The following is a 22,832-nucleotide window of genomic DNA, read 5'->3' as shown; positions in this document are numbered from 1 at the left end:
TCTGTATGACTTCTGTTCATATTTTTATAACCTGCCCAGCTTCATGCTTGAGTTATATTTGCATGATGGTGCAAATTCAATAAATCATCTAAAATACTGGTGAGCCAGATCCCCTCTCCACTGTGCTGTCTGGCCTGCTGTCTGTCATGGAGCCCAAGTGTGATGACTGTTGAAGCTTTTGTGCATTTATTTCATGCCCCATTATACATAAAAATCAGTACTAAGTGATCAACAGTCCCATGATTTTATTTCAGGCATTTGATATTCATCCAAGTGTTTATTGCAAAACCAGTTACCTAAAACGTATTCCCTTCTTCATAAACACTAATCTTCCTCGTTTGCGTGCACACCAGATGGGGTACTGTTAGATAATAAATCATCTTGTCCTTTGGCGCCTCCAGCTGCTTTCTAATGTGCTGTTAGAAAAATGTATTTGTGTTTTTCTGTTATTGCTTTCATGTGTTCCCCTTCGCCACCACCGAGGCTGAGCAAATGAGCCACTGATTTCCCCAAAAATTGTTGCCACTGCTTGAGAATACAGCTCTGTACACACTGGCTACCAGGCAGTAAACATTGCGTCGCCTTGCTGAATATTGCAGGAGGATAACCTGATTATTTACAGACCAGATTTGTCTTCTGATTTAATCCCCAACATCTAAGCATTTACATTCATAAATCTTGAGGTTGGAAAGCATGGGGAGCATTGAGGGACAGAACACTGATTGAAAGCCATTTTGACGTGTGTAGGGGACAGTATGTTTAGTGCCTGTTACCCTTCTGTGAATGGGAACCTTTGGTGGATGTATCGTGATGGATGACTGATATTTGACTGCAAGGATTGACTGATATTACAGCTGTTAAATATAACCTTCTTGAAACAAGGTATTAGTTGCTACCTTCCTACACTCACCTACTCCCACCCCCACAAACACAAAAGAAATTCCTCCTGACTCTGCCAATGCTGCCAGTTTGGAGCTGCATGGTTTCTGAATTTAAATCTTGAAATCCCAGCTGAACTGGCCTCTTTGTCTCTGGATGTGTCTTTCTTTTTCACTTGTGTGCACTTCTCTCTTTATCTCGCTGCGTGTCTCCCAACGGTCTTGCTCTCTCCCTTTATTTTTGTTTTATTTATTAGTGTCACAAGTAGGCCTACATTAACACTGCAATGAAGTTACTGTGAAATTCTCCTAGGTGCTTTCCTGCTCTCTCTGCTATCTCTCTGTTCCACACACCATACTCTAGCATGGATCATTGGATGGTGTTGGGAATGTTGACCATTTTATCTCCCAGCCCATGCTCAGGAGTGCTATGTTATAATGCTGTAACTACTACCCTGGCTAAGATTCGCTAATTTAGCACAGATTCAGAAGAATTCTGAATTGCCTGGTTTTACTCTCCTAAATTATTGCCTCTTTTATCTCTCCCCTTGCTCTCAGACCCAAGTCTGTACTACTTTACCAGCTGCGTCGGGTTGTGGAGACTGTCCAGCAGCAGGGTGATTCTGCTGACCTTTCCCATTTTCTGTTGTGCACGGAATCACAGAATCGTCACAGTGCAGAAGGCAATATGGCCCTGAATTCCATTCCTGCACATCCTTGCAACAGTGGAAGTGAAATTCAGAATTTGTAGTGTAAGGAATGTTCACACTTGAGTTTGCACAGAATGATTCCCTTCCAATTCAGCAATCCCCAAAAAACAAAACAATCAGTGTACTGCAGTGCACTAAGCAATCACCAATTCAAACCTCAGTCTATGCTGAGTTCCCTGCATAATGCCCTTGGATTAGAGACCGCAAGAAAGTCTTGCATCTATATTGTACTTTTCACAGCCACCGGACTTCCAAAGGTCTTTACAGCCAATGAAGTATTTCTAACATGTAGCCACAATTGTAATGAAATGTATCAGCTAATTTGCACACAGCAAGCTCCCAGAAACAGCAATAGGATAATGATCAGATAATCTGCTTCTGTAAGGTTGACTGTGGGATAAATATTGACTGGGATTCCAGAGATAACTCCTGTGTTCTTCAGAATAATGCCATGGGATCTTTTACACCCACATGAGAATTTAAAATCTCATCTGAAGATAGCACTCCTGACAGTGTAGCACTCTCTGTGTCAGCCTAGATTCTTATTCTTGCTTTTATGGGATGTGGGCGCCACTGGTTGGGCCGGCATTTATTGCCCATTCCTAATTGTCCTTGAATTGAGGGGTATTTAAGAGTCAACCACATTGCTGTGTGTCTGGAGACCAGACCAGATAAAGATGGCAGATTTCCTTTCCTGAAGGACAGTAATGAACCAGATGGAACCAAAAGAGAAAATGCTGGAAAATCTCAGCAGGTCCGGCAGCATCTGTAAGCAGAGAAGAGCTGACATTTCGAATCCAGATGACCCTTTGTCAAAGCTTTGACAAAGAATCATCTGAACTCAAGACATCAGATCTTTTCTCTCCTTACAGATGCTGCCAGACCCGCTGAAATTTTCTAGCATTTTCTCTTTTGTTTCAGATTCCGGTATCCACGATATTTTGCTTTTATCCAATGTACCGGATGAGTTTTTACAACAATCGACAATGCTTCCCTGGTCATCATTAGACTTTTAATTCCAGATCTTTTAATTTAATTTAAATTTCAGTGGGATTCAAACCCATAGAATCCCTAAGTGCAGAGGAGGCCATTCACAATTGTTTTTTGGGGATTGCTGAACTGGATGGGAATCATTCTGTGCAAACTCATGTGTAAATGACCATTCATCGGGTCTGCACCGACTCTCTGATAGAGTATCTTACCCAGTCCTTCTCCCACCCTATCCTATAACGCATATACCATGGCCAATCAATCTAACCTACACATCTTTAGACATGAAGGGGCAATTTAGCATGACCAATCTACCTTACCTACACACATTGGTCTATTAAGAAGCAATTTAGCATGGCCAATCCTCCTAACCCACACATCTTTGGACTGTGGGAAGAAACTGGAGCATCTGGAGGAACTCCATGCCGACACAGGGAGAACGCGCAAACTCCACACAGACAGTGACCTGAGGCCGGAATTGAACCCCGGTCCCTGGCGCTGTGAGGCAGCAGTGCTAACCATTGTATCACCGTGCTGCTCATCCCAAGATACTTTATTATCCTCACTTAAGTAATCATCATCCACATGACGCCCAATAATCTTGTTCACACTGGGCATCCACATATTACACAATGTGAATGGTAGGAGTGGATGGGGAGCGTGGGATGGTGGGTCACTTAGAAGTGGCTAGGTTGGGAGCTAGCTAACTTCCCCTCCCTACATTTCAGCTATGGCTCACTTGGAAGGATAATTGCCTCAATCAAAAGATTGTAGATTCCAGTCCCATTTCTGCGCCTGAGCACAAAATAATGGGGAGGTAGCAGCGTAGTGGGTTTGTGATTGGACTAATAGGGATTCTATGATAAATAGTGGCCAGCCAGCAACGCCCATGTCCCATGAATGAATAAAAGAAAAATAAACTGCTGCCTATAGAACTATATCTACCAAGAGTTGTCACTTTAAAAAGGGAGGGGAGGAATCTAACATTAGGATAATTTCACAGAGAAAACGTAACTAAGCTGATGATGAAGTCTCCATATCAGCCTCTCAACACATCAGAAAAGAGCAATAGTGATGAGAGTTTATGGGAATCTCTCCAGTGTTGTCACCTTAAGATCAGGGACCCAAGGACCTGTGAATCAGGTAAAGGCCCATTTATAAAAGACTTGTGTCAGATACAGTATATGGAGGTGGATTTCTCCCAGTGATACAAGAATTGCATTTACGGAGAATTTGTGACAGCTGTTAATACACATGGAGTTGGCAGTATCTGTCAGGCTCAGGTTCCAGTACAGGTTGTCATGAGGGCTGAGTGAACAAGCTTGTTTATAATTCCGATACTATTCTCAAAAGCTCACAATTTTTTATTCTCACTGCAAAAGCTATACCTCAGCATGAGATGCCATGACTTCAGTGACTGCAGACTGGGAAGGACAATGATGGCAATATTACTTGTGGTTGGGATTCGATGCTTTTTTTGGATGGTGCGTGGAAGGGTGCTGTGGTTGTGTTGCAGTCACACGTGTTTTTCAATGCTGGTCTGCAGATTCCTGCAGTAGATAAATAGTAATTTTACTCTAAGTGGGCAAGTTTGGGTTAGACGCCTGTTCTTCATTTTGCTTGATTTTACAGTCCATGGAGGTTATCAGGATGTAAAATCGGGCATGGAATCTATCAGGCAACTGACCCAAACCTACCCTGTTCTGGTCAGGCCCTCAAAGTTACAATACCTGCATTTTCTTTAAATAGAATAAATATACCCCCCACCATGAATGCAGTTGTTGCCTAGGATTAATCAGAATCAGAACAAACATCAGACTTCACGTCCCCAGACCCTGTCCTGTCCAAGTTTGCATTTAGATTTGGCACACTCTTTTATGGAAACCACAAGAGTGCAGATTAAACAGGCAAAATGCTGCAGTGATGGTAGTGATTCTTGTGATAGATTTTATTGGCTGCAAATGCATTTGCTGTCCAGCCTTCGTGCCTTTGCTCCCTGTAGCCATACATCTTCGGCACCAGATGTCCCCGGTGATGTATTGTTTCAGCCTTCAGGTCTCTGGAGGTTAAAATAAGTCTTTTATGTAAATCCAGAATTGAGAGCTTTAATGTGAAATCTGCGTGCATGCATATAATTACTGAAAAGTGGCATCAGCTGCAGAGTCAAATCTCATACAATTGCAGCAAGATACTTCTTTCCCATTAACTAAACATAAAAGCTGTTTGTGCACAAGCGCCAGTACCTGAGGAGTGCATTTAAATCCACGTGTCTTTTGGTTTATTTCAAACTTTTGTATATTTGCCTTGGAAACCTAAGACAGTGATAATCTCACTGCTTTATTGTAGCTTTACAGGTCCAGCTGTTTCTCACTCTTAAGGGCAATGAGGCTGCAAGTATATCATATTAATCTGTGGGTAATATGAGTCTGCTCCATCCCCTAAAGCCCTCTCTAGTTTATCTGCAAATAACAACAGCCTGTATTTATGTTGCACCTCCAACATAATAATATCTGCCAGGGCGTTTCACAGGGGTATTGTAAAGCCAAATAAACTGAGTCGGAAAAGGAGATACGTGGGTGGATAACCAAAAGCTTGGTCATTAAAAAAAAAGCATCTTGGGAGGAAAGAGAACTAGAGCAGCAGAAAGGTTTAGGAGGAAATTCCAGAGACTAGGATCTTGGCAGCTGAACAATTAAAATTGGAGATGTTTAAGAGGCCAGAAAAAGAGGAACGCAACTATCTTGGGCAACTGTGGGACTAGAAAAAACAAAGAGATGAAGGAGGAATGAGACCATGGAGGAATTTGAACACAAGGATGAGAATATTAAAATGGAGGTGTTGCTTAACCATGAGCCAGTGTAGATTAGTAAGAGTGGGGATGTGTGAAGAGAGGTCAGAAGCAGGGAATTTTGTGGCGAGTAACTCACCTCCTGACCACCCAGACTCTGTCCACCATCTACAAGGTACCAGTCAGAAGTGTCATGGTAATTTTCTGGATGAGTGCAGCACCAAAAACATTTAAGAAACGTGACCCCATTCAAGTCGAAGCAGTCTATTTGATTGACACTCCATCCACCACCTTGGACTTCTACCCTCTCCACCACAGAGTGCACCAGTTACAAAATACATGACAACAACTCGTCAAGGCTCCTTCGGCAGTAGCTTCCCAGCTCATGACCTCTCCCATCTGGAAGAACAAGGGTAGCAGATGTATGAGACCAGTACAATCTACCTCCAAGTTCCTCTCCAAGCCACGAATGACTGTTGCTGGGCCACATTCCTGGAAATTCCTCCCTAACAGCAGTCTAGTTGTATTTGTGCCACATAGATTTCAGTGATTTAAGAATACAGGTAACCAACACCTTCTTGAAGTCAATCAGGGATGGGCAATAAACATTGACTTTGCCAGTGACATTCACATCCCAAGAATGCATAATGAGAAAACAGCAACAGAGTCTGATCTGAGTTAGTGTATGGGCAAGAGTTTTGGTTGACTTCCATAGAACCATCTACAATGGTCACCTGGCCCATCGAGTCTGCACCAAATCTCTGAAAGAGCATCTTACCCAGGCCATCCCCTCCCCACTATCCCCGTAATGCTGTGCATTGAATATGGCTAATCCATGTAACCTATTACCTAACCTACACACCTATGGATATAGGGGGGGAATTTGGTATGGCCAATCCACCTAATTTGCGCATCTTTGGACTATGGGAGGAAACCAGAGCAAACCCATGCAGGCAGGGGAAGAACGTGCAAACTCCACACAGACAGTCACCTAAGGCTGGAATCAAATCCAGGTCTGTGCTACTGTGAGGCAGCAGTGCTAACCACTGTGCCACTGTGCCAACTTCAGTTTACAGATGGTAGAATGTGTAAGACTGGCCAGGAATGCATTGAAATAATCCAGTCTAGAGGTAATGCACAGAGGTGGATATAGGTGGTCTTAGTGTTGGTATGGGTGTGTCATCAGAATCTCCTCTCGGAACCAACTATGACACTAAGTTTGCAAACTATCTGGTTCCTTATCAGCCAGTTGCCTATGAGAGGATTGGCATTGATGGCTAGAGAATGAAACTTGTGGCAAGGACTATGGCTTCGGTTATTCCAGTATGAGGATGAGAAGGATAAGAAATTGATGACCCTGGTTTATTTTCCTCCACCATCTGTGGGTGTACTCTCAACCATAAAAGCTCTAATCTCTGGAACTTTCTCCTTAAACCTTTCCAACTGTCTTCTCATCCAAGATGTTCCTTAAAACCTACTTTTACAGCGTGTACACGAAACAGTTAGCAGGCTTCAAAGCTGCTAACTACATTCACTTTGGCAGTTCTGCTTAACCAATGGGTTCCCACCTCGTCTGGGCAGGAACCTGATCAGGGCTGGTGGGGTGGGCTGGGTGAATGGTGATGGATTTGATGCTCATCTGGAATCCCATTTTAGCCCCTACATTCCATTCTCTGGGCTATTGGGATTCTCATCCACAGCGGATGGGGTTGGTGAATCCTCACCGATGTGTACAGACCTCAAGCCATTGATGAGCCTTGGTAGTAAATCCAGGTGCATTCCTCTCATGGCCTTGGCAAGAATACAGCACTGTGCTCTCATGTTGCCAGCCTTCCGGTATAACATTGTCCTTCTCCACCCTATACACAATGTGAATGCAGATGCCCTGAGTTGTCTCCCTTTAACAGACATGTCCACATTATTTCCTCCAGAGACAATTTTCTTGCTTGAGGAACTTTCAAGGTCTCCTGTGCATGTGCAACAGATCAATGACTTGATTCCTTATCATAGAATCCCTACAGTACAGTGCAGAAGAAGGCCATTTGGCCCATTGAGTCTATACTGACCACAATCCCACCCAGCCCTATGACCAAAATCCCATGCATTTACCCTAGCTAGTCTTCCTGACGCTAGGGTCAATTTAGTATGGCTAATTAATCTAACCTGCACATCTTTGGACTGTGGGAGGAAACCGGAGGACCTGGAGAAAACCCACACAGACACAGGGAGAATGTGCAAACTCCACACAGACAGTGACCCAAGCTGGGAATCGAACCCAGGTCTCTGGCACTGTGAGGCAGCAGTGCTAACTACTGTGCTGCTGTGCCATCTTATAGGGGGATGATGAATTGAGACCACATGCAAAATGCAAATCTGAACTAAGTGTGCAGGATGGTTGCATTCTTTTGGGTGTCTAGAATGGTCATCTCATCCAATGGCCATTTATGGGTCCTGGATAAAGTCCATAAAACCCACCCAGGTGCCTCCTGGATGAAAAGTTTAGCAAGGTCATACGTTTGGATCAGGATTTGGAGAACAAGGCAAAATCCTATTGAGTGTCAGATCAACCAAAGATAGCACCACCAGCCATCACTACATCCATGGGAGTGGCCTGACCATTCCTGGTCCTGGCTTCATGCGGTCTTTGTAGATTTCTAGTCATTGTGCAAGTGGCTGGAAGCCCATATCTTGAGCAACATCACAGCTCCAATTACAATAGAGAAGCTGCACCAAGTTTTTGCCACTCATGATTTACTGAATTCACTTGTCTCTGATCATGATACAACTTTTACTAATGCCTTGTTCCAGGAGTCCATGCAGACAAGTGGAATACACTATGTTCACACTGCTCCTTTTTATCCAGCTTTAGTGGTTGGTTTAGCAGAGCAAGCTGTGCAGACGAATGAATGAGTGAGGGACTAACAAGAATGATTGGTGGAATCCTTGGATCCAAGCTCTCTCAGTTCTTGTTTCAGTACCACATCAAGCCACAAGCGACGTCAGGGCTCCCACTGGCCAAAATGCTGATGGTAGGAAGCCAAACTCTCACCTGGATCTGCTACTGCCAGATATCAAAGTGAGAATGGGCAGCAGGTAGGAGACAGGAAAAGCAGAAGGAGAGACATGATGCTAGGGAGAGGCGTTTCAATCCAAATGACTGTCTATGTAAGATGTTTCAGCAGTAACCAACATAGATGGTCTGGAGTCGTTCTGAAACAAAGTGGTCTGATCTCTAATGGTGAAACTACCTGATGGAAGAGTTATTCACAGACACCAGGATCACATTTGTCCGCGTCAAGACTCTGGCGCAACAACGTTTCCAGACCACACAGCAGAAGGGAATGCTACTGTGGAAACCTAACAGGAAATAGTTCTTGATGTACAGGGGCATCCAGTGGTCTCTGCTCCAGGAGAGAATGAGGAACGTTCATTCACAGACATCCAACCCACTCTTCTGCCCACAGGCCCAGCTCTGTTGGGGTAAGCTTCACCAATGTGTACTGAGACACCAGGAGGAAAGGTAAATTCGCCGTAGTTCCAGATGACCATAACCTCTCCTTTGAAGGTGAGAGCTGACTGTTGATGATTTAATCTGAAGGTTCCTCGCTTGGGACATTGTCTATGTGGAGTGTGGACATTCTCCTCATGTCTGCATGGGTTTCCTCCCACAATCCAAAGATTGGGTTGATTGGCCATGTTAAATTGCCACTTAATGTCAGGGTAAATATGTAGGGTTATGGGGTTAGGGGCTGGGTGGGATTGTGGTTGGTACAGGCTCGATGGGTCAAATTCCTTCATTCTACACTGCAGGCATTCTAAGATTATCACACCTCAGGCAAGGGGCAAGGTTGAGAAGGTGGGGCCTTCATGAAGAACGTCAATCAGTACGGGAATTTAACCTATGCTTAATGGCGTTGCTCTGCATCACTAACCAATTGTCCAGCCAATTGGGCAAAACCGTCCCCTGTGCAGGTCACAGTGCAGTCGCAAAGCTCCTGAAAGGCTGAAGTACAGTTGAGACATGAGTGCCGTTATGTGTTAGAATTTGAATGACAGACCCAGTTAAAAAGGGGTTAAAAAGTTTTGAAATTTTGGCTGCTTTCACAGGCCTTCAGTACGCAGATATTGTTACTTACCATTCCTTTCCTTAAGGGGATTAAAATTAAGAGGGGAAAGTGTTATAGTGTACACACTAAGCAATTTCCTATTGAATATGTATGTTGCTGTCATCAGTAAATGCAAGTATGCATGGGTGATGTAATCGGTAGCAAGGACTTGCACAGGTTACGTGAGGGATCTGTTCATTGCTGCCGCCAGGTTATATGTCCATGTTGTACTGTTCTTTTATATTTTTGCAAGTAAAGGCGGTGAACCATTCAAATGTCTGTGTCCTCCTTGACAAGCTACCACCCCCACCTTTTTGCCTAAACATTTGGTCGCCTGATCTAATCCTCTTCCTCCTTTGGCTCAGTGTTAATATTTGTCCTTCCTGTGCAGTGCCTTGGGATGCTTCACTATATTAAACATGAACTGTTTCTGACTTTTTTTTGTTCCTTTCTGGTTCTCCTCGATCCTTCACCTGATTTATCATTTCTCTGGTGAGAAAACAAGTGGTCTGCCCCTGACCTCTGCTCTTGTTCTAGCTGCTGCAAGTGCAGAGGTTATCAGGAAGTGACATTGCCCTGCTGATATTCAGCATGCCATTCCCTTCTCCACCCCGCACCCCTTTGGGAAAGCAGTTCTGCATTTAGCATTGCTGGGGTTGGTGTATGTGGGGATTTGTGAATGTGAACCCAGATTCTGTGGTGGACTACCTCAGTGCTGCCTTGAAATATGTCTCCTTACAATCTCTTCCTGCATTGAATTGGGAAATATATTAAATGGTACCATTCACAATCTCTTGCAATTCACATTCACGTTCTTTTTTTGGCATGTGAGGCTCAGTAGTTGCTTATTCTGTGGCAGAATGTTTTCTTCTCAAGGCTTTGTGTTTTAAATCCCGACAAAACTGGTTTCGGATAATCATATTTTCTTCAGGTACCCAGTATACTTTATTTATAGTTCTGTGATCAGCACTCTGGGAATAGAAATCTGGATTTATGTTCAAGAAATTTGATGTGGTGTGAAGTAACGAGGAAAATAAATCACTGCGCAAGCGCTAACAAAAACAAAACACTTTTTTTAATTCATATTGGTTTTGCCAGCTCCGGATGCAGTGCAATTGGATCATGTATTCAGTGCAGCCACGTCAGATCATGCACTGCAAGCTGAATAGAAATTGCTCTGTGTTTTTAAGCCTGTGAATCCAGTGAGCACCAGTTTGGTTTTGGCTTTGTGTGGGGTACAGATTTTTTCCCTGCCCCGTGGATGCAAAGCAAACTGGATGTGTTGGTGGGTTAGGCAGCGTGAATTTGTCAGCCGGGCTCAGCTGGTAACACTTACACTTCTGTGTCAGAAATTTGTAGTTCAGACCACGCTCTGCACCCGAGTACAATGTCTAGGCAGGCTTCTAAGTGTAGTTCCGAGAGAGTGCAGCAGTGTTGGAGATGATGTGATTTGCATGAGATTTTGTAACCAGTGGCGTCCACTTGAGCAATGACCGAGGCCGAGGATACAGTAAGTCTGACAACACCAGGTTAAAGTACAACCAATTTATTTGGTTGGACTTAAACCTGGTGTTGTCAGACTTCTTATTGTGTTTACCCCGGTCCAACGCCGGCATCTCCACATCATGACTACTATCGAGGCCAAGGATCCCAGAGCTCTATGGCAACATTCTTCCCTCAAATAACACCACACATTATCTGATTGTGGGAACCTTGCTGTATGAAATTTGGCTGGTGTCTTTCCCAATGTTACAATAGTAACTGCATTTCAGAAGCATTCCATTGGTTGTAAAGCAAAGTTAAAGTTTATTTATTAGTCACAAGTAGGCTTACATTAACAGTGCAATAAAGTTACTGTGAATATCCCCTAGTCACCACACTCTGGCACCTGTTCAGGTACACTGAGGGAGAATTTAGTATGGCCATTGCACCTAACCAGCATGTCTTTCAGATTGTGGGAGAAAACCGGAGCACCCGGAGGAAACCCATGCAGACACGGAGAACTTGCAAACTCCACACAAACAAGGACCCAAGTAGGAAATCAGGTCCCTGACACTGTGACGTAGCAGTGCTAACCACTGTGCCACCGTGCCATTTGAGATGTTATGAGAACATCAGTAAATTCAAATTCTTACTCCAAGATCTGGATTTTATTTGATTTTTAAATAAAATTGCTGAGAGGGCACCTTCATATTAATGCACCCAACAATTTCTTACCCTTTACTGCAGCCAGGTGCTCCTTTGAAGCAGAAAGGGCTGACCCTTTGGCTGACCCTCCAGCTTTGAGAGCCCACCCCACAACCCTAACCTGCCCCCATCCCAATTAAGGGAGCACCACAGTCAAAATTTGAAAGAGTGATTACATTCCCCTGGGAGTGAGTTCAGGATTCAGAAACATCCCAGCTCCTGCTTCCTGCCCAAAAAGCTTAAATTTAGAGGAGTGGTTGGGGGTGGGGTGGGTGGCAGTGTTGTACTGTTACAGTGAATAACACGTGAGCTCCATTTTGAACAGGAGATATTCTTGCTAATGGTCCCTTTATGGAGTATTGCTCAGCCATCAAAGTAGTTCTTTAATTATCTTTAAAGGAACTGGCTATTCTCTCTCCTGACCGAGCTTTCCTTTTTTTTCCTGGTTTGAGGACTGTTTGATAACCAATGGTGCTGTCATTCTAACTTACTGTTTTGGAGTATGGACACACATAAATTACTGAGGAAACTTGACTGTTTGACACTGAGCAACATGGTCGTATCCTGCACATCCTCTTTGGTGTTGTTTTCCTTTTTCATAGGCAAATATTATAACATTCTCTTGTGCAACTTCCTGTTCTACTTTTGAAAATAGTATTTCGATAATTAAAAATGTATTAAAAGATTAATATTCAAACCCGCGTCTGCAGTGTGCTGAAATCTGTTGTTTTGATGATTTTCATAAGGAGGCATATTCTCCTTCCTGTGAATTCTCAGTCTCCAGCTACAGGTACTATTTTTATTGTGCTCACAGTTGGTGTTTCTTAGTTCCTTGCAGGAGTTGAATCTTGCTGATAACCAGCTGAAGTCTGTTTGCAGCTTCCCTGAGCAGTTCCCTAACCTCGAAGTTCTTAACGTAGTCAACAATTACTTTGATTTCAGAGACGGACTGGTCAGTAAAATAATTTCATTTGAATACAGAACGATCACCCTGAATGATAATTATAACTTTTTATTGACTTTGTTTGTATTTTCCACCAGATTGAGAACAAAATTGTAATGTATGATTATGTGTCTGTTGCTTGTTTTATTAAGTGGACTGGAATGCCTTTATAAGGCAAATTTATGTTTGATTTGATGAATTGCGGTTGCTCGGGGGGTTGCCTGAATTGAAGAGCTAATGATGTCAATGTTCTTTCCTTCAAGAAATCTCTGGCGCAGTGCTTCCACCTAGTGGAATTGAATGTAGCTGGCAACACAGTTGAGACATCAGAGGAAACAGAGGAAGAGCAAACCATGTGAGAACTATAATACTTATCTGTAAGATCTATATATTTATGGGGAGCGGTGGGGGGGTGTGGAGGGGGTGTGGTGGGATAAGTGGTAACGTCATTGGACTAGCAGTCCAGAGGCTACTTCTCTGAGGTCTGGGGTTCAAATCCCATGGCAGATGGTGGAATAATGAATAAATCTGGAAATTTAAATTGTGCTTGCAGGAATGGTGAATATGAGAGCTATCATTGATCTGGTTCTCTAATGTTCTTTAAGGAAGGCAACTCCAGACCCACAACAATGTGGTTGACTCTTAAATGGTCTAGCAAGCTACTCAGTTGTATCAAAACGCTACAGAAAGTCAAACAGGAATGAAACCAGATGGTCCTCCTGCCATTGACCTAGGCACCGTAAATAACAACACGCCCAGCCCTATAAGATCAATTTATCTACATCTGGGGGCTTGTGCCAAAATTAGGAGAGTTGGCCCAAGCAACAGCCTGATATAGTCATACTCACAGAAAGTACAATTAATATCCCTGAAATAACTCCTCCAGGGACCTATGTTCCTTCACCAGACTCCCTTTATTTACAAATTCTATTCCATCCATAGAATGCTTCAGGTACGCAGTCAGAATCCGGAGTGCCAGTGGACCTGACACTCCCATATTTATATACAGGTGAGGCTCCCTGATTGGGCAGGCAGTTACGACCTCAGTTAGGGAGCTCATACTCCAAAAGCCCAACCTCATGGGTCTCGTTGAAGTTATTATAGTCCCAGGTACCATCATTGCCATCACTGGGCATGGCCTGTCCCACTGTCAAAGACAAACTCCTTGACGGATGGTGGCACAGTGATATACAGTCAAGAGGGAGTTACCCTGGGGATCCTCAACATTAACTCCGGATCCCATGAAGTTTCATGGCATCAGGTCAGACATGGAGAAGGAAGCCTCCTGCTGATTACCACATACCATCCACCTCCTTAGCTGCTGCATCAGTATTCCTCCATGTTGAACATCACTTGGAGGAAGCAGTGAGAATGTCAAGGGTACAGAATATGCTCTGGGTGAGGGACTTCCAACAAGAGTGGCGTAGGAGCATCACTACTGACTGAACTGGCTGAGTCCAAAAGGATATAGCAACTGGACTGGAACCTGGCGTCCTCACCAATTGACATAATAGGAGTGACTTCCACACAATTTTGTGGAGACTAAGTTCCATCTTCACATTAAGGATAGCTTCCATTGTATTTCTGGTACTACCACAGTGCTAAATGGCATATACTTCGAGTATAACTGCCAACTTAAAACTAGACATCCAAGTGGGCTATCACCAGCAGTAGAATTGTATTTAATCACAATTTGTAAATTCATGGCCCAATATATTCCCCATTCTACCATTACCATCAAGCCTGGATCAACCTTGGTTCAATGCAGGAGGTCCTGTCAAGAGCATCACTAGGCGTACCTAAATTGAGGTGTGAACACTGTGGAGCTATGATACAGTACCACAGGCCACAACATGCATGCTAAACAGTATAAGTGGCATGTGTTAGGCAGAGCTAAGTGATCCTACAACCAATGGTTCAGATCTAAGCTCTGCAACACCAGTTGTGAATGGTGGTGGACAATTAAACAACTAACTGGAGGAGGAGGCTTCACAAATTTCTGCACCCTCAATGATGGGAACATCCAGCACATCACTGCAGAAGACAAGGCTGCAGAGATGGATTTACAGTTTGTGGGCCCCATGCTTACCTTCATTTTTGTCCCCATCCAACCTCATACCCCTCCCAATCCCATCCACTGTTGTGGAATTATCTGCCACGGGAAAGGTGGAAAATCCCAACCTTTGACTTCCTCAGATAGAGTCATACAGTACAGAGGAGGCCCTTTGGCCCAACAAGTCTGCACCAACAATACTAGGCTAAATCTACACTAATTCCACATTCCAACACTTGGTCTGCAGCTTTGACTCTTATGACATTTCAAATGCTCATTGAAATACTTTCTAAAGGTTATGAGGTTTCCTGCCTCAACTCTCCTTCTAGGCAGCATATTCTAGACTTCTAGGTGAAAATATTTTTACTCTAAATCTCCTGCTCCTCACCTTAAAATTATATGCCTCATTACTGATCCTTCAACTAAGGGGAACAGCTGCTTCATATCCACCCTGTCCATATCCCTCATAATCTTACACACTTCAAACAGGTCCCCTCTCAGCCTCCTCTGCTCCACAGAAAAGAATCCAAGCCTATCCAGCTTCTCTTTATAGCTCAAATGCACCATCCCAAGCAGCATCCTGGTGAATTTCTTCTGCATCCTCTCAATCACATCCTTCCTATAGTGAGGTGATCAGAATTGCACACAGTTCTCCAGCTGTGGCCTAACCAAAGTCTTGTACAGCTCCAACATATCTTCTCTATTCTTATAGTTTATGCTATGACTGATAAAGGCAAGTGTCCTGTACGCCTTTTTAACTACCCTAGTAACCTGTCCTGTCCCCTTCAGGGACCTGTGGGCAAGCACCTCAGATCCCTCTGTTCCTCTGTGCTCCCTAGTGTCCTGCCATTCATTGAGTAATCCCTTGTGCTGTTAGTGTATCACCTCACACTTTCCGGGGTTAATTTTCATCTGCTATTGATCTGCCCATTTGACCAACCCATCTATATCTTCCTACAACCTTAGACCTTTTTCCTCACTATTAACCGCTCTGCTAATCTTTGTGTTACCTGCAAATTTACTTATCATCCCCCCACATTCTCAGCTACATGGTTAATGTATATCATGAACAATAAGGCACCTAGCACTGATCCCTATGGTAAGCCACTGGACACGAACCTCCATTTACTCAAACAGCCTTCTACCACCTCCTACCACTGAGCCGGTTTGGATTCATCTTGCCAAGTTATTCTGGATCCCATTTGTTTTTACCATCTTTATCATTCTCCCATTGTTAAAGGCTTTGCTGAAAGCCATAAAGTTCCAGTTCCTTTTGCCATGCAGGACTAAACTTCTAAACCTCAGCCAACTGCAACAGCCAACCAATCCAGATTCCACAGATATCGGTTTCACCAAAATGGTGTAGTCATAAAGGACCTCCAGCTCTGCTTGTGGTGACATTGATGGCATGGATTCTTCTCAGAAGCCCCAGATATTACCTGGGTCTCTCACCCCTGACTACTCTCCACCGTGTTGTCTCTCTGAATGTCCAATATACAAATATTGTAGTTGTAAATCAGATAAAAGCCTCTTATAACCTAGATAATTCATGTCAATTTTAGACCAGGGTCTCTGGATTACTGGTTAAGTGACAATACCACTACATCACCACCTCCTCTGGTAGCAGGACTGATGAGGGTATTGAAGTTGTGTTGTTGTATGTAGACTTTCAAAAGGCCTTCGGTAAAGTATTACTTAAAAAGGCTTTCCAGCACTGTTGAAATATAGGGAATAAAGGCAACAGGAACAACATGGATATGAAGTTGGTTGAGTGACAGGAAGAGAAAGTAAAAGTGAACCATTGATTTTTGAACTGGAGATAAGTGGGTTTCCCAGGGGTCAGTACCAGGACCACTGCTTTTCTTGATCTATATTAATGACTTCGTTTAATTGTTAACATGTGTTAGGAAAAATATAATAAAGGGGACAATGTCCTTTGAGGCTTTACTAATGATCAGTTACTGTAAACAACGCATGTCCAACTTCTTCAGCGAGCTGTCCCATTATAGACAATTCCGTCACCTAGAGCATCTCAGCTAATCCCAGTCTTGCTGTGGCCCAATGTGGTCACTTGGGGAAGGTGCCAGAGGACTGGCAACAACTGCAGAACTGTGCTCCAGGATGCGAGTTTTAATAAAAGGAGGGAATAAGTATGTCTATAATTAACATTTATCCAGTTTATAATAGACTTTTATCTGATTTACAACTACAATATTTGTAAATTGGATAATTCGGAGAGACAACACAATGGAGAGTAGTCAGGAGTGAGAGCCCTTGGTAATATCTGAGAAACTTGGGTCAGGGATCAAAAGGATTTGCTCTGCTTGGAGCAGAGATAGTTATGGGGTGATTTAGCAGAGATTTCAACAACATGAAAGGTTGTGATGGAATGAGTAGGAAGAAACTTTCCATTGGCAGAAGGTTCAGTAACCAGGGGACACAGATTCAATAAGATAATTGAGAAAAGAACCAAATAGGAAGTACCTGTGATCTTGAACACACTACTTCAAAGGGATTTGGATAAGTACTGGGAGAGTAATTGGAAAAGAACAGGAAACTAAGATTAATTGGATAACACTTTCAAAGAACTGGCAAACGCATGATGGGACAAATGGCTTCCTTCTGTGTTGTACAATTCCATGATATTTGCAGTTTCTTTTTCATTCCAATTTGCTGCTGTTTTCCACTTCTCTAATATAGTGAGTCAAAGTGAAATTGATCTTTTCATTGCCCCTTCATGTCCACACTTCCCAACACAACACAAAAAAACAAAGAACAGTACAGCACAGGAACAGGCCCTTCAGCCCACCAAGCCTGCACTGATCATGGTGTCCTACCTAAACTGTCTGTATCCCTCTATTCCCTGCCTGTTCACGTGTCTATCCAGATAAGTTTTAAATGTCGCTAACGTACCTGTTTCAACCACCTCACTTGGCAGTGCATTCCAGGCCACTACCACCCTCTGTGTAAAAAACAAACTTCCCCCGCACATTTCCACTGGACATTTTCCCCCCTTACCTTGAACTTGTGTCCCCTTGTGACTGTCATTTCTGCCTTGGGAAAAAGCTTCCAACTTTCCTGTGCCTCTTATAATTTTATAAACTTCTATCAGGTCGCCCCTCAGTCTCCATCTTTCCAGGAAGAGCAATCCCAGTCTATTAAATCTCTCCTCATAGCTAATACCCTCCATACCAGGCAACATCCTGATAAACCTTTCTGTAGTACCTCCAGAGCCACCACATCCTTCTGGTAGTGTGGTGACCAGAATTGGACACAGTATTCCAAATGTGGCCTAAACCAGGATTTTAGATAACTAACATAATTTTCCAACTTTTATACTCGATGCCCCAGCTGAAGAAGGCAAACATGCCATATGGTTTCTTCCCCACTTTTGGTGCTGCACACCCAGATCTCTTAGTGTATCTCTGCTCCTGGTGGTTCTGCGATTTATTTTATAGCTCCCACCTGAATCTACCAAAATGCATCACCTTGCATTTGTCCAGATTAAATTCCATCATTAAATTCCATTTCAGATTAAACTAAAGGGCGAAAAGCTGCAGCATGCTATGGTGCAGAGGGACCTGGGGGTCCTTGTGCATGAGTTGCAAAAACCCAGTCTGCAGGTGCAGCAGGTGATCAAGAAGGCGAATGGAATGCTGGCCTTTATAGCGAGGGGGATTGAATATAAAAGCAGGGAGGTCTTGCTGCAACTGTACAGGGCACTGGTGAGGCCGCAGCTGGAGTAATGTGTGCAGTTTTGGTCGCCGCACTTGCGCAAGGATATTTTGGCCTTGGGGGGAGTGCAGAGGAGGTTTACTAGGCTGATACTGGAGATGAGGGGGTCGGACTATGAAGAGAGACTAAATATACTGGGTCTGTACTTGTTGGAGTTTAGAAGGATGAGGGGGGAATCTTATAGAGACGTATAAGATAATGAAAGGGATGGATAGGGTAGAGGTAGAGAGATTCTTCCCGCTCAGAAAGGACAGCAGGACTAGAGGACACAGCCTCAAGATAACCGGGGTGGGGGGGGGGGGTGCAGGGGGGGGCGCAGTTTAGAATGGAGTTGAGGAAGAACTTCTTCACTGAAAGGGTGGTGAATCTCTGGAATTCTCTGCTGGTTGAAGTGGTGGAGGCTACCTCGCTAAATATATTTGAGTCACAGGTAGATAGGTTTTTGACAGACAAGGGAATTAAGGGTTATGGGGAGAAAGCGGGAAAGTGGAACTGATCCACTTCAGATCAGCCATGATCTTATTGAATGGCGGGGCAGGCTCGAAGGGCTAGATGGCCTACTCCTGCTCCTATTTCTTATGTTCTTACGTTCTTATGTTCATCTGCCATTCTCTGCCCAGTTTTCCAGCCTATCAATATCCTACTATATTCTCTGACAATCTTCATCATTATCTGTAATTCCAGCAATCTTAGTATCATCCACAAACTCACTAATCAAACCAGTTACGTTTTCTTCCAAGTCATTTATATACATTACAATATATATTACAAACACAATGGAGAGTAGTCAGGGGTAATCGCTAAGGTAGCATCTAACAAATGAGCTTAGATCAGGGATCAAGATTTTCCAGGCTTACGTGACCCAGTAACACAGATAAAAGAGTTTCTCGGTGGACTTTCATGGTGATCCTCATTTCATATTTTATGCGATTTCAGTGAAGATTAGCCTTATTCTAATATGAAAGCAAATTACTGTGGAAGCTGGAATCTGAAACAAAAACAGAAAATGCTGGAAAGTCTCAGCAGATCTGACAGCATCTGTGGAGAGAGAGAATAGAGCCAGCATTTTGGGTGGAAGACTAGGCGCTTTATTCAATGCCTTGACTAGTCAGCGCCCCCCCTCCCCCACCCAGCTGAAACATCTATAATTTGGAATCCTACCCTCAGCGCTAAGATGAGAATTTTCTTCACCCGACTGCCATGAGCCTTTAAAAGTTAAAGTTTATTTATTAGTCACAAGACTTACATTAACACTGCAATGCATTTCCCGTGAAATTCCCCTAGAAGCCACACTCCAGTGCCTGCTCGGGTCAATGCACCTAACCACATCTTTCAGACTGTGGGAGGAAACTGGAGCACCTGGAGGAAACCCACACAGACACAAGGAGAATGTGTAAACTCCACACAGACAGTGACCCAAACCAAGAATTGAACCCAGGTCTCTGGCACTGTAAGGCAGCGGTGCTACTGTGCTGCCCCGAGTCTTTGAAATCCTCTACCTCTGAGGGCTGTAGATGCCCAGTTACTGAGTCAAGACGGAGATCTGATGAACTTTGGCCACAAAGGAAATCAAGGGATATGATTTTAGAATAAGAAAGTGGAGGTGATATAGAAGTTCAATCATAGCCTTATTGAACAACGAGGAGGCTCAAGAAGCCATATGGCCTACTCCTCCTGCACTTACTTTTTATGTTCTTAATTGGTGCCATAGTGTTGTATTTTACAGAGTCTGTAGAGTGTTGCACTTGTTTCAATCCATGCTGTCATTTAATATCATTGGTAATAACTTTCCCCAGGAACCTCATGGAAATCTCTTACCTCATGCCTCAGCTAGAACGTTTGGATGGGGTGAGTCTGGTCCAGCTTCCTTTTCTAGAGCAGATAAAAGCCTAAAGTCAGTTAGAATTTTTTTTCCAGCTTTCTCTCCCTCTTCTGAAAGTGTAAGTGTATGAGACGTGGTTCCACAAGCATGCATAAAATTGAGCTAAATTATAAATCAAAATACTACAGTGCTGGCAATCTGAAAAACAAGCATTGGAAAAACTCAGCAGGTCTGGCAGTATCTGTGGAGAAAGAAACAGAGTTAATGTTTTGAGTCCAAAATGAGCTATATTATACCTGAGTAACATCGCATCCAAAGCCGTCATCTGCTTGGACTGTAGTAATTAATTAATAAACTAATTAGCTCTAATTAACCAGGTTCAGTAGCCTGGTTCAGTCCCGATCCCTACAGATTGTTTTAAGTTTACATTCAGTTCCCATTCTGTGAAGAAGTGAGCTGATTTGGGGTGCTGCTGTTGGCTGCAATTCCCCAGGATAGACAGGGAAGGATTTGGTTGCTGCTCCTGCTTCTAATCAAGAAATGCTGGAAAGTGTAGGTGATAGATGAAGGCTGATTATAGCACGGCTGTGACACCAGTCCAGGCTGAACAACCTGGCAATGATGACCATCAAGGCATTGTGGCACAGTGGTTATCACTGCTGCCTCACAGCCCCAGGGAGCTGGGTTCAATTCTGGCATTGGGTCACTGTCTTGTGGAATTTGCACATTCTTCCCGTGTCTGCGTGGGTTTCCTCTGGGTGCTCCAGTTTCCTCGCACAATCCAAAGATGTGTAGGTTAGGTGGATTGGCCATGCTAAATGGCCCCTTAGCGTTGGGGGACTAGCTAGATTAGAAGCATGTGGTTATGGGGATATGGCCTGAATGGGATCATAGAACATTACAGCGCAGTACAGGCCCTTCAGCCCTCAATGTTGCGCCGACCAGTGGAACCAATCTAATGACCCTCTAACCTAAACTATTCCAATGTTATCCATATGCCTATCCACTGACCATTTGAATGCCCTTAAAGTTGGCATGGTTGGTGCAGACTGAATGGGCCGAATGGCCTCCTTCTGCACTGTAGGACTCTATGAAGGCAAACCCATGATTATAAATCACCAAGGTAACTGGAATCTATGGAAGCCTAACCCTGTCAGGAGAGATAAGAAGAAAAACAGAATTATTTAAAATACCACAAGTACCATGTTGTCCAAATCGTAGAGTGGAAAGAACGTAGTGTTGAATGCAGTGGGCTTGTTTGTAACATTTCAAAGAAAGCAAAACCGTTTGTTTTTTAGCTGTGGCTTACTGTGTAGTACACCAAAGGATTTCCCCCATGTCAGATCCAGGATCGAATCAAAATGAGGTTTAAACATTTGGCACTCATTGCTTCAGCCCCAGAGTGTGCAAATAAAGTGAAGCTTCCTTATGTTGCTTACCCAATTATATTGTTTAAATTAATAAAACATCACTGCATTGGTTATTTTATCAGTGACTTCCAGATTATCTTAAACCATTTAAATATATTAAGCTGGGTTAAGGGATGGATTTGTGTGATCAGTGACATTCAGTCCAGTTTAGTTAAGAGCTGGTGTAAATCTAGCCGGAGGTGTATGCACTACTGAGAGGTAGTTTTCCATAGTCACTGGGTGAAAATTCCTCTCTTGACAATGTGTCAACTCAGGTGGGAAAAATGGAGTGTAGCCCACTGGCTGCACTACTGGCTTTTCCCAACATATTTTATGACAAAGCATCCTGAAGGCAGGTCCCACGATGTTAACCTGGCGACGCAGGATGAGACCGTTCCAACAGGGTGCCTATTTAAAAACTATAAAAACAAACACAACGGAACTCTTCTTGACTTCTCTCCTTCATGATGTGGAGATGCCAGCATTGGACTGGAGTAAGCTCAGTAAGAAGTCTCACAACACCAGATTAAAATCCAACAGGTTTATTTGGTAGCACAAGCCACAAGCTTTTGGAGCACTGCCCCTTCATCAGGTGAGTCTCACCTGATGAAGGGGTAGCACTCCTAATAAACCTGTTGGACTTTAACCTGGTGTTGTGAGGCTTCTTACTGTGCTCCCTTCTTCATTCCATGGGCTAGGGACACCCCCCACCGCCCCCCCCCCCCCAACCTAGAGTACTGTTGGGCATGACTGTCTTTCCCCCTAGGGCTGTATGTAACTGTGCACCCCTGGTGGGGACCATTCTCCAGGTTCCCGTTTGTCAGGACCTGTTGTAATCCTACTGACATGTTGTCACACCAGTGTGGGCGGAACTCGCCACATGGGGGTTAACAGAGCGGGGAAGCCCACTAATGATATTGAAATACATGGTAATGGTGTTCCTGACCTTTCATGGCAGGAACACCATTACGTCATTGGTGGAGATAATTGAATGGGGAAATCCCACAAACTGTTTTGGGACTCCCCTTCAATTCTCTGCTCCTTTACTGCTAAAAATGCGGGCAGGAAATCCTCCTCATTATATTTACATGGCTTGCAATGCAACATAGTCGAGGTGAAGGAAGCTAGTCCAATATGGAATTGGTGAATCATATTGTAGATGCAACTTAAAGGGAAGTAGCCTTTCAAAGTTAAGTGCTTAGATGGGCAAA

The 22,832-nt window shown here is 43.7% G+C and overlaps 1 protein-coding gene across 1 annotated transcript in view; it reads left to right on the top strand.

The window, feature by feature from the left end:
• LOC145356550 (uncharacterized) overlaps positions 1–22,832 on the top strand; it is an 82,588-nt gene that overhangs the window by 40,686 nt on the left and 19,070 nt on the right. Inside the window, exons 11-13 of the mRNA XM_080209312.1 lie at positions 12,488–12,611; positions 12,866–12,957; positions 20,187–20,238. Of these exons, the coding sequence (XP_080065438.1) occupies positions 12,488–12,611; positions 12,866–12,957; positions 20,187–20,238 (268 nt within the window). The remainder of the gene's footprint in view (positions 1–12,487; positions 12,612–12,865; positions 12,958–20,186; positions 20,239–22,832) is intronic.

This window comes from Carcharhinus amblyrhynchos, chromosome 21, assembly GCF_965287045.1.
Source record: "Carcharhinus amblyrhynchos chromosome 21, sCarAmb.v2.hapA, whole genome shotgun sequence".
Taxonomy (NCBI): Eukaryota; Metazoa; Chordata; class Chondrichthyes; order Carcharhiniformes; family Carcharhinidae; genus Carcharhinus; species Carcharhinus amblyrhynchos.
Note: the sequence above shows the minus strand (reverse complement) of the source record. Positions and strands in the feature narration are given on the sequence as shown.